Here is a 12011-nt window from a genome sequence, read left to right on the forward strand (position 1 = left end):
TTTACAGATTGCTTCTAAAATTTGTTGTCCATCCATAAGATAGGTGCTTTTAGTCCTTTTACAAATGAGATGGTAAAACCTGTGTCTTCTGCCTCCAAGAATCTTCTTGCTGAACCAGTATGGAAATAGGTTGTGCAGTCAGATTATTTGACGTTAAATAGAGTATAGATTTCATGTTAACACTGATCACATACAAAGGACTTTGACATATATTATCCCATTTGATAGGTAACAGAGAGCTGAAGCATATGAGCAGCTACAAAACACAATGAAATCCCAATTTTAGGAAAGTTAGCCTGGTCAGCCACATTTGGGATGAATTGGGGAAGAGAGAACCTAAAGGTATGGAGAACAGCTTAAGAGATTGTGACAGTAATTTAGATGTGATAGAGGTCTGGGCCTAGGATAGGGGCAGTACAAATGAAAACCGTTAATCTGAACAAGGTTTTAATAATAGTCAATTTATAAATATTGTGCTAAATAGCTTCTAAAATATTGCAATGTTATACTTATTCAATCACTAATTTGTATGCATTTTATCATTTATTTCCTCTTCTAGTGAACATGGTTAACCAAAGGAGGAAGCCAGAAAGTTAATCAGAGAATTGTTTGTATAAAAAAAGCATGTGATTTCTCACAAGTTTAATATTTAGATTAGAAATTGTATTGAATCTTCTTATACTGGTTGGAAAAAAGTGAAAGTTGCAGTAAAATATAAACTGAACAATCCTTGAAATAGTCACCATACTTAACTTGCATTAATTTGGATTTTCTTAATGCTTTCATTTGTGAAGCAAATTGTTTTTGAGAGCATACCATGTTCCAGAACTATTCTAGAAGTTTAGGCTACATTAGTTAACAAAACAGAGAAAGTTCTGCCCTTAAGGTTTTTGCATTTTATGTGGTTACTTTATAGCACTTAACAGTGATAATAAGCAAGTAATATTCAAGGGATCTCTTTAGTTATATTTATTTTAAGATATTGTAAGATGTACCATCAATTTAATAATAGTTCCAGAAAAAATTGCTGTGAATGTATACAAAAATATTTCACCCACTAACCACTTATCCATGTAATTACATATCATTTTTCTCTAATATTAGAGTCAGAATTTGAGTACAATCTGTTTCCCATTTGGAAACAGAAGCATGTTCTGAGTCACTGTTTTTAAGCAGTTGTAATGGCATTGGATAGTACACATGATGCTTTTACTTCCTGTCATCCTGATCACATTAGTGCCGATGGTTGACAGCATAATTTTGAGTCATGGCAAAGAATGCAGGGATTCATTTGCATTTTCTGACTGGTTGAGGTTTTCATTTCTTTTTTAAATTAGAAATTAAACAAGTTCATTTGTGAATCAGCTAAATAATTTAAACGTGACGTGTTTGGTGCTTGAATCATCGCACTGACTTAGTCAGAACCTCTTACTTTTAAGATTCTGTGATCTGTTCTGAGAGTGGAGTTTTGCATTGCCTAGCATGCAGAAGCGATCTTGGGCAAACACAGTAATTCTGTTTCAGTGTTGACATGTTCAACAACAAAACAGACCCCAATTTAAATAAGATTAAAATGTATATTACGTTTCCATTGGCAATAACGATTCTGATTATGAACACATGCCTAATACACACTAGTAAATTCTTAGGCAAACAGACAATGACAGTGGTATTACAACTTTATCCCCTGCCTGGCTTCTTTCAAATTCCTTTTGACATTGCATTTAAAACATACTCAGTTTCCAAAGCACTAAAATTTGAGGGAAATGTCTTAGAATAAAAAATATGGTATTTATTGCTTAAGTTTTACAGACATCTAAATTTCCTGCCCCCCCCCCCATTTTTGGATTTGCTTATAGTAGTAATATAACTAATTGAGAACATAGAATTTTTTGAACAGATAACACACAAATCTGTAAGTCAGTTAACTGTCTTTACTTAAAAACATATGCAGTGTTTTGGCAGGGATATTTCTTTTCCTTTTATGCAAATAGAAAATAATTTCAATGCTATTTCCCTCTTAGGAAGAAAATCATTTTAGAAGTTTTTCATTTTCTAATTTAAAAATCTGATGATAAGCCTTTTACTGATTGTTTTTCTTTTCCTCCTGCAGCTTTGGGAACTCCTTTATAAATTGCAGTTTGTGTACACTTACATTGCCCCATGGCAAATTACATGGGGTTCTGCTTTCCATGCCTTCGCTCAGCCCTTTGCAGTGCCCCGTATCCTTCTAATAAAAGTTTTATAAGAAAGGGCAGTCATATCCTTGATGAGAATGTTGGTTTGTAGGCATAACCTTTGACAGGCATAGAATATAGGTTACTATATGATAAATTCTCAAAAATCCACACCTATACCGATTTTGATTGTTTAATTTGTATTAACTTCTGTGGCCCACAGATCATCTGAACATGAGAAGAGTATTAAGGTTTTATAATTAAATAATGCTGATTAAAAATTTTGTATTTATATATGTGAGTATTAAAGTCCAGGAGTTTTCAGTATATTCAAAATGTGTTTAGAAACATTTGTAAATGAATGAGGATTCAAACATTTTCCATAATGATATGATTGTAATTAAACTCTATGTTCAAAATTTTTTGTTCTCATCCTTTCTTAAAAGTACTTTCTAAGTAAACATAAAGATCAGTGACCTTATAGATGTTGACATGCAGACTTTTGTATCTTTAAATTTTAGTTTTTATCTTCTGGAAAATTAAAACCATCTCTACCCAAGAATGTTAATGGAATTTTGCCAGACACATATTAGCAAATACTTATTTGGCTCCCTTCAAAGCATCATGCCAGGCTGTACTTTCCTGGCTGTGTCTTTCTACGTCTACCCCTTATACCATCCAGTGACACCTTCTTCTGTATTCCTCTGATGAACCTCATTTTGCTGATTGCTATAATTGCAGTGTGTGTGTGTGTGTGTATGTGCCCGCACGCGCGTGCACAATCAGATGACTGTTAAGGTCCTTAACCAGTTTTCCCATAGATTCAGCGATGTTGTTTGTTCAGGCTGCCGTGTCAGCCTTCTTTTCTACTCCACTGAACCCCTTTCTGGGAAGTGCAATATTCATCACTTCATATGTTCGACCTGTGAAATTCTGGGAGAGAGACTATAAGTGAGTAAAGAAAAACATTTGAAAGTCAGTTTTTATCTTTTTTTACTAGGAAAAACTATTGACAGCATTGTTATAAATTATTCATAGTTTATTTTTGTATTGAAATATTTAAAATTTTATACTCTTAAAGATTCAAAATTATAGAAAATTGGAAGTCAGACAATACTCTAGTTTCTCTACTTTTTTTTTCTATTTATAAGATTTTTAAAACATACTCCTAGTTAAATATACTAATTTTCCTGTTTTTTTTCTTTTAATGTTATTTCTTACAGTTGTTCCACATTAATAATACTTTGAAACTGTATGCTCTACAGTGTTACATCATTATAACAGTCATAATTAGTTATCTCATAGTTTTCTAAGAAGTAGCTGTTTTTGGAGCTGAACTGTTTATAGGTTATTTGTAGTTTTTCATGAGGATAGGTTTTTAATGACCATCTTTGTACATAAAGTATTTTCTCCATTTAAGCTTAGTTCCTTAGGCTAACTGTTTAATATGATGCTTGGTAACTATCCTTGTATATAATCTCTCCAGATTTTTTTCTTTTTTTTTTCAATTTAAGAAAATATCTAAAGGGGAATTACTAAATCATGGAGCTTAAACATTTTAAAGGCTTGTAAATGTATTAACATATTGATTCAGAGAAGAGCTTGTACTAATTTATAATTCTACTGGCCAGCTCTGTGACTGTGTTTCTCTCTACACTTTCACACATAGGTACATATAATAGGTGAAAATGGTAATCTTGACCTTTTAACAGTGAACTGGCTTATGGATGTGAAAGTTTTGCTCTGGTCTTTTACCTAAAGCTACACATAGTGTTTCCCTTTTTGGTGAATTTCATTGTTATTTATACCCTTTTTTACTTCCATGCCAACTTAAATTTAGTCTAGAACAACATCTCTTAAACTTTTCGATCTCAGAACTCCTTTACATACAATCTTAAAAATTATTGAAGTCTCCAAGGCGTTTTTGTTGATAGGGGTTTTATCTATTACATAGCTATTTACTGTAGTAAATATGGTACAATATTTATTGTATTATAAATCAAACTCAGAATTTTAAATATTTACTAATTAATATAAAAATAACAATAAACCATTTGCATGTTAACATAAATAAAATTTTTCTAATGAAGAATAACTATTTTCCATTCCACCAGAAAAATCAGAAGAATGTCATTGTTTTTATAGTTTTGTAAATCCCTTTCATGTCTGACTTAAGAAAATCCAGCTGTCTTTTACTATGTGCTTCTGCATTCGATCTTTTGTTGCAGTGTGTTGTTTTGGTTGAAGTATACAAAGTAAATCTGGCCTCACATAGACATATAGTTTGAAAAGAAAGTATTTTAATAGCCTTTTTTTTTAATTTAACACAATTATTTCAGCAATGACATTTCTTTTTTTTTTTTTAACATCTTTATTGGAGATAATTGCTTTACAATGTTGTTTTAGTTTCCGCTATACAACAAAGTGAATCAGCTGTATGTATACATATATGCCCTTTTAGACAATTGTGGGTATTCTTTGATCCTTCAACAAATGGTAGTTTCCTAAAGATTAGTGGCAGTGTGGAATCTAAAACCATATCAATGAATTTTTGGAACTGTATTACATCAGAATTCACTCATATATCTTAAAGTTTGAATGGATCTTTTACCCATGCATATGCTTATCCTGGGTTGGCAAAAAGTTCGTTGGGGTTTTTCCCCGTAACATCTTACGGAAAAACCCAAATGAACTTTTTGGCCAACCCGATAACATCTTTATCAATCATTTGGAAAATACTGGTTCAGTGAGTAATGTAGATCTTCCAAATGTTGACCCATTTCACTATACAATATTAAAAAATACATATTCATATCACCACCAGTCTCAAAAACGTTGAAATATTGGGAAGCCATCAAGCACATGGTAGTAGATGAAAGTTTTCTAAAATTCTAATTTTTGCTGGAAAACGAATTTTTGTTATTGGCAGCAGATATCTTTATCAGTTATTTTCCTTGAAGTGTCAGACTCAACTTTCTTCACTTGAGAAATGTCTGTCAAATACTTAAGTGTGCATAGTCGTAGTTTATTCAAGTGAAAATGGTGTTCCATGGGAAAAAAGCAGCTAGTGCAGCTTGCAGTTCAAGCAGTTGCTCAAATGCTTTCCCTCCAGACAGTTGTCCTACTTCAGAATGCAGCAGAAGTGCTTTATGTGTATTTCGCAACACACGATATTAAAAAGGCCTGTCCTGAGGGGCTGCAATTTAATAAAAGTAATATTTTTATTGCTTCGTTAAGGACATTTTTAAGGGAAAGTCGAATTTTTATTTATTGTTTTTTCTTGTGCATGGGTAGCAGTGAAAAATAGTACAGTTTGGTGCCACTGCCTTGATTCATCTTAAAGCACCAGCAGTCTCACCCACCATTGCTTTTGCACCCATCAATGCAGTTATCAACACAGTGGAAAAAAGCAAGTAACAGTTCATTACTATTATGAAAATAGTTTTAATTTGGAGAACTCCCTAAAAGATCTTGAGCCTCCTGCTTCAGGTTCTCTGGACCACATTTTGGGAACCACTGTTCTAAAGAACATTGAATCACTGAACATTAATAATCTTCCCCTTTCAAGGAATGTTTTCATGCACTGTGTCTTTTTAGGAACTGTATACAGTATGCATTTTTTCATCAATTTTTTTTTTTACATTAAACTCATTAATGTCTTTCTATACACTGTTCGGTGAAACATCAGTTAAGAAAAAACTTGTGTTTATGTATGATGGAGGTGGAAGAGTAAAAATAAATCCTTACCCCTAAAATTGTTCTATCGAAGAGCTGTATCAATATGTTATTCATAGATTTTTCTCACTTTCATAAAGTGGTAATATTTATTTCATCTTTATTGTATAGTTTTCTCCCTTTTAATTATGACTTTTTTAATATAAAAAAGCTTACTAAAGATGTTTTATTTTGCCCTTTTCAGCACAAAACGAGTGGATCATTCAAATACCAGATTGGCTTCCCAGCTTGATAGAAATCCAGGTAATAGCTCTATCTGTGAGTGAAGAAGCAAGTCTAAGGAATTCATTATATATGTATTTCACTCCCAACTTACTGGGAATCCTCTATGAGATCCAAAGGTCATTTCTTAAAAATTAAATATCCTTTGCTTTATTTTGTATTACTTTAGCAAAGTATACGTGAATTAGAGTATCTAAAATTTATATACCCATTTTTTATAAAATGCATTTTAAGAAAGCTGATAATAAAAATTCCATTCAAAGATTGTTCTTACATAGGTTAAAAAAGTAGAGCACAGTGAAAGTAAAACTGATGAGGTGCATTGAAGAGTATGCAGTCTGAGCTTATTAATATGTTTGCTCCCCTGCGTCCCTAAAATGTTTAGATGAATGTTAATTTCATTTAGTTTATTGTATACAGAGATGTCATCTAGAGGAGTCAAATAGCCACTCAAGATGAGCTTCAGTGGGTGACATTTTGGTGGTATTACCATTATCTAAAGTTTGGTTCTTAGTTTTGTCCTCTGGGAATCATCTTTTGTCAGCCCACCTATTAGTAATCTGGCACACAGAGGGTAAATCTCACTGCCCCACCCATAAAAGATTAACATATCAACCAGAATATCTATGTATTAATTTACTAAAAGAAATATGACTCCCAATAGACTGGAAGATTTGTATTCATTTGACTCGCAGATTACTTCAAATGCTCTGCTTGAGAAACTAAATTATAGTAATCAGATTGATTCATAATTATACAGTTTGATTAAGGAGGACTAGTTATTTGATATTAATGACCGTCATTATCTAGTAGATAAAACAGCCGTCTCAGCTCTGGTATGTCCTTGTAAGGGGTTTGGAATTATGATGCTGATGATGCCACCTTGCACGTCACAAAGACCATGTCCTGAATTCATATGCCCACTTTGTAATGGGCAGACAGAGCATTAGATACAACTAGTTTATTGAAGCTTGAGCCTAGGGTTTCCCTTTTATTTTATTATTTAGTTAGCCTGAGTTTAATAATTAAGCTTAGTATATTTTGCCATTCTTCAATTCTGTACTTTGGGCACCCATTTACAGATTGTTGCTTTGAATGGTTTACTTCTAAAGATGGTCTTCTTATTTATTGGGTGATGTTTTATCCTAATTTTTTTTCTTAAAGGATGACTTTAATAAATTTTGTAGATTCTTTGCTGCTGTTTCTATATATAGAATTTATTTCTGTTAAGCTTACATTAGGCATCTCAATATACAGAGTTTTTTGACTGACCAACTTCTTTTTGTTTTGGATTATCTTGTTTGTTCAAATCTCGTATTACTTAACCCACTTCCTTTACCAGTATGTCTTTTTGTTCTAGTTTTGAATTTCTTTTTTTTTTCATTTCTCTTGCATGGTTTTAATTGTAAGGCATAGTTAATTGAACAGTGATAGAAGATTTTGATCATGGACTGTTAAAGCGGTGGAAAAGACCTTAGATTTCATCTAATCCAGTTCCCACATTATGTGGGTGGGGACCAGAGACTCAGAGAGGTTACGTTACTTCTAACTCTAATTTAAAAGTTTTTTTCCCATCTTCCTATATTTCATTTTTATATAGAGATTGTAAGGGTATATGAATATTATCTTCCTTGTCAAAGAAATATAGATACAACCCTAACTGGAAATTAGTTTTAATACTTTTAACAATCTTTTTTGTTGATATAAAGGGTACTTTAGATAAATTTAACCTTTTTTTAATCCCTTCTTATAGGATCAGATGACAACAATCTGAATTCCATCTTTTATGAACATTTAACCAGATCCCTACAACACAGTCTCTGTGGTGATTTGCTCCTAGGACGGTGGGGAAACTACAGTACAGGGGACTGTTTCATTCTTGCCTCTGACTACCTCAATGCGTTAGTCCACCTTATAGAGATAGGCAATGGGCTGGTTACCTTCCAGCTGCGGGGACTTGAATTCAGAGGTAAGACATTCACCTTTCATTTCTATAACATACTCCTGTGACATCTAAGTTTTATGTGTTTACATCTCAAATCAAAAGTTATAGAAGTAGGTCCTTAGTCTTTGGAATTGTGGAATGAAAAAAGCTGTTAGAGAGTAATTATTAGTTTTTTTTCCAGATTTCACATTCAGAGAAGAATCATTTCTGCAGTACGCTCTGTATGTAAAGGTAGTATCAATAGTGTATAAGTGGTTTTTTCCTGGTGATAGTGAAGTTGCCCTCTTTGCTAGTCTCTTTAGTGATCAGGTGCATATGTTCACTAGATGGCTGGCAGCATAGAATGCTGTGAGGCAGAGGTTAGCTAACCAAGTTACTTTCATATAGTTGCCATGCCTTTGTCCTCAACAATTTTTTTCAAATTGAGGTGAAATTCACATAACATCAAATTAACAATTTTAAAGTGAACAAATTAGTGGCATTTACTACATTCACGATATTGTGCAACTACCACCTCTGTCTAGTTCCAAAGCATTTTCATCACCCCAAAGTAAAACCTCTCACCCGTTAAGCAGTTACTCCCTGTTCCCCCCACCAGCCCTCAAGGTTTGTATACTGATAAATGAAGCTATTTCTACACCGAAAATTGTGCATTCAGAAACATATCAGCTTGATGTTATCAACTGCTGTAAGTTGAGTGTCTTGTAAGCAGGAATGGAAACTTATTTTGCAGGAATTGCAGTCCTATTAATGCATGTGTTTCCAATCTAGGGAACATTCGGACTTGAGAGTTTTTAGAGAAGGCATCCAAGCTGTGCTTTGGTCTATTCTAAGAAGTACCTTAGGTGTTTTTAATCTGAAATAGGAAGTAAGAAAGCATTTGTCTAAATAGAGGATCAAATCAAACCTGTACATTATAAGCTTTACTTTCACCCTGGTGGTGAATCAGAAAGTTTGCACCTTTGTTACATAATATCTTTGTTAATGGAGCAAGTGCTTTTCTAAAATTACTCCATTCACTGGAAATAAGATTTTACTTGCGCAACACTCAAGGTAGTAAATGCTAATATTTGTTATTTATTTGTAATTTATTTGTAATCCATTCTCCTCTTTTTCAGAATGTCCTGTTCTTGTCTTATAGTTCATTTCTGACTCTTCATCAGAAGCCCAGGGCCTTAATTCCATCCCTTCTAGGGTCTTAACCCAATGCTGTTCGAATCTAATCCAACTAGCCTTATCCAAAAGTCAGTACCCCCTTACCACTGCACACACCACTGCTATAACTTCACCTTCTTTTTTAAATTGTTGGCACCTGAAAATTTCATCTTTGCTTTTTTATTTTAATTTAACTTTTTTTAACAAATATTTGTGGGGAGAGGAGGCTGTTTAATTCAGAATTTCTGTGTGTGTGAATTGGAAGGGGGTCCTTCTTATCATCTGCTCATTCCACTATATTGATCAGAAATTGTCCAAATCAAAAATTGATCCAAATTTTCCCTTTCCCAACTTTACCCTCTGGTACAAAATAGATTTAAATAAAATTTTGGATAAATCCTTTGCCATCCAAACTCTATTTGTCAATATAAACAAAACTCAGATCAGTTTGAGAACACAGTACCCCTTACTTTCTGAACTCATGCTGAATTTCAAAAGCAGGGAATACCTGTAATTCTTCACTCAGCCATAGGGATTTTTTTTTTCAAAGGCAAGTTCAATTATGTCCTTTCCATGCTTAAAATTTTCAGTGGCTTTCCATTGCATTTAAAATAAAATTCGAACTCCTTAAGGTGCCCTACGACAGCTGGGAGATCTGGCTTCTGCCAGTTTCTCCACCTTACTTTGTAGCACCCTCCTCGTCCGCTCTACCACACTGGCCTGCCTTCAGTGTTGTAGGTGTGCTAAATTCTTTACCAAGGCCTCCTTATCGCCCTTCCCTTTGCCCAGAAAGTACCAGCCATCTCCCCTCCTCCTGTCAGTCTTCCACCTCTAATTCCTTAATTATCTTTAAGAATTAGCTTAACTGTCACTTTCTTGGAGAAGCCTTCTCAAACCACCTGTCCCACATGATTATCTCTCATATTACCCTGTTTTTACCTCCTTAGCACTTAGCAGAGTTCTAATTTTATATTTATTTGGGTTTATTTGTTTAAAGTTTATTTCTTCTCTAGCCCAGGGATTGGCAGACTTTTTCTGTGAAGAGCCAAGGTAGTTAATAGCTTAGGCTTTTGGAGCCGTGCACATTCTCTGTTGCATGTTCTTCTTTGATTTTTCTTTTAAAAATAAAACCCTTTAAAAATATCAAAGCCACTCTTAGCTTGGATTTGGCCCAGGGCTGTATTTTGTAAACCTGTGCTATAGATTATAAGCCCCTCAAGGGCAGGAATCTTTGTCTGCTTCATTTATCATTATATATCCAGCAGCTATCACAGCAGCTAGCATACGATAAAGATAATTTTGGAGAATGATTAAGTAATCTGAGTAATAGCCTTTCTCTTTCTTCATTCCAGAACTTTGACGAGCAGTGATGATTATTCTTGCTCAAATGCTGTTGTGACCTTTGGTTATTTTCTCTCCTGCACAGTGTTAGTCCCTGTTCCATCTACCTCCTACCCCTCAAAATATTGAGTGGGATCAGTATTTTGCCAGGCAGATACTTGGATCCACTGAGCATTCTGATGTATTCTCCATTAAGCCAGTTTAATTCCTTTGATTTTTTTTTTTTTTGTCTCTCATAGTGTATGCTAAATTTTAAGTGACATTTAACTAAAATTTCTTGATCAGTTTTTTATAGGTCTTGGTTAAACGCCTTCATATTTTTCATTTCCATTTTACTGATAGTCTCAAGGTTCTTTTCGATTTTTTAAATTTTATGTCAAATATTTGAGTTACTGATCATGTTTTTTGTCTATCAAAATTTTCTGGTTACAGCTTCTACCAAGTTTGTAAATGTTACTTTTATATATTTTTAAATGTTACTTCTTACCAAGTATGGTTTTTTAGGTCAAACTTTATAGGTCAGAATTTTTTATGCTGATTGGATTCTTTTCAGTTTTTACTCATTAATTTTAACATGTCCGGTTTTCATAATTGTTAGTTTTATTTATTTTTACCAGTTATATTCACTACAAAGTGACTGAAAGATCTAGCTATTCTGGGAAACAATTAGTGATAGTTTCTCTAGAATCCCTTTCCAAGTCTCAAAACTCTTTTTTCAATTATCAATATTCCTGTGCTTATTGTTGACAATTTTCTAAGCAAAATGTATACTAGGGTATATTGGGGTAGAAAATATTCTTGGGGTTTGTGTGTTAGAGTGGAAACACCCCACGTTATTTCAGTCACTCTGTTTATTCTGCTACTCTGAACAAGGACCTCATTCTGTCTCTCCTGAGAAAATGTCAAAACCTCTAATTTCACTCTTGCCACATCTCTGTATACTACTACCAGAGTCATCTGCACACAGTGTAGCTCTCATTATGTTATTCCCTTTACTTAAAAACCTTTGACTGACTTTACAGATGGATGACAAAATGAATAAAATGAAATAGTAGCATATAAAACCTAAGGAGTAGACCCAACTTCATGTCACAATTTAAAAACCCAGCCTCAGGAAGTTTCTTCTAGAAATTGAATAACTCTTCTGTCCTCTCTAATCTATTCAAGCATATGAATAAAGAAGGACAATTTCTCAAGGCTCTCTTTTTACAAAACCAATGTAATACTGATGTCAAAATATCACTGAACTGGCTAAAAAGTAACTATAGTTTAATTCATTTATGACTGTAGATACAAAAATCCTCAGAGCCCGGAGTAAGGAGAAACCAGCAGTACTTTTCTTGTTAAGTATCCCTCACCAATTCAGCCATTTTTCATTCTTTAAACTAATTTAAGTATTAAAAGCCAATGAAAATTTTCATTTTCATTATTAGTTT

General features: G+C 33.5%; 1 protein-coding gene across 9 annotated transcripts in view; it reads left to right on the forward strand.

Annotated features, from left to right (window-relative positions):
* Positions 1–12011, forward strand: part of PCNX1 (pecanex 1) — a 171357-nt gene that overhangs the window by 121619 nt on the left and 37727 nt on the right. For all 9 annotated transcript variants that reach the window (XM_057734000.1, XM_057734003.1, XM_057734002.1 and 6 more), the window contains 4 exons: positions 2114–2222; positions 2999–3128; positions 6097–6155; positions 7888–8103. In XM_057734000.1, coding sequence (XP_057589983.1) covers positions 2114–2222; positions 2999–3128; positions 6097–6155; positions 7888–8103 — 514 coding nt within the window. The remainder of the gene's footprint in view (positions 1–2113; positions 2223–2998; positions 3129–6096; positions 6156–7887; positions 8104–12011) is intronic.

The sequence above is a fragment of the Hippopotamus amphibius genome, chromosome 4 (assembly GCF_030028045.1).
Source record: "Hippopotamus amphibius kiboko isolate mHipAmp2 chromosome 4, mHipAmp2.hap2, whole genome shotgun sequence".
Classification (NCBI taxonomy): Eukaryota; Metazoa; Chordata; class Mammalia; order Artiodactyla; family Hippopotamidae; genus Hippopotamus; species Hippopotamus amphibius.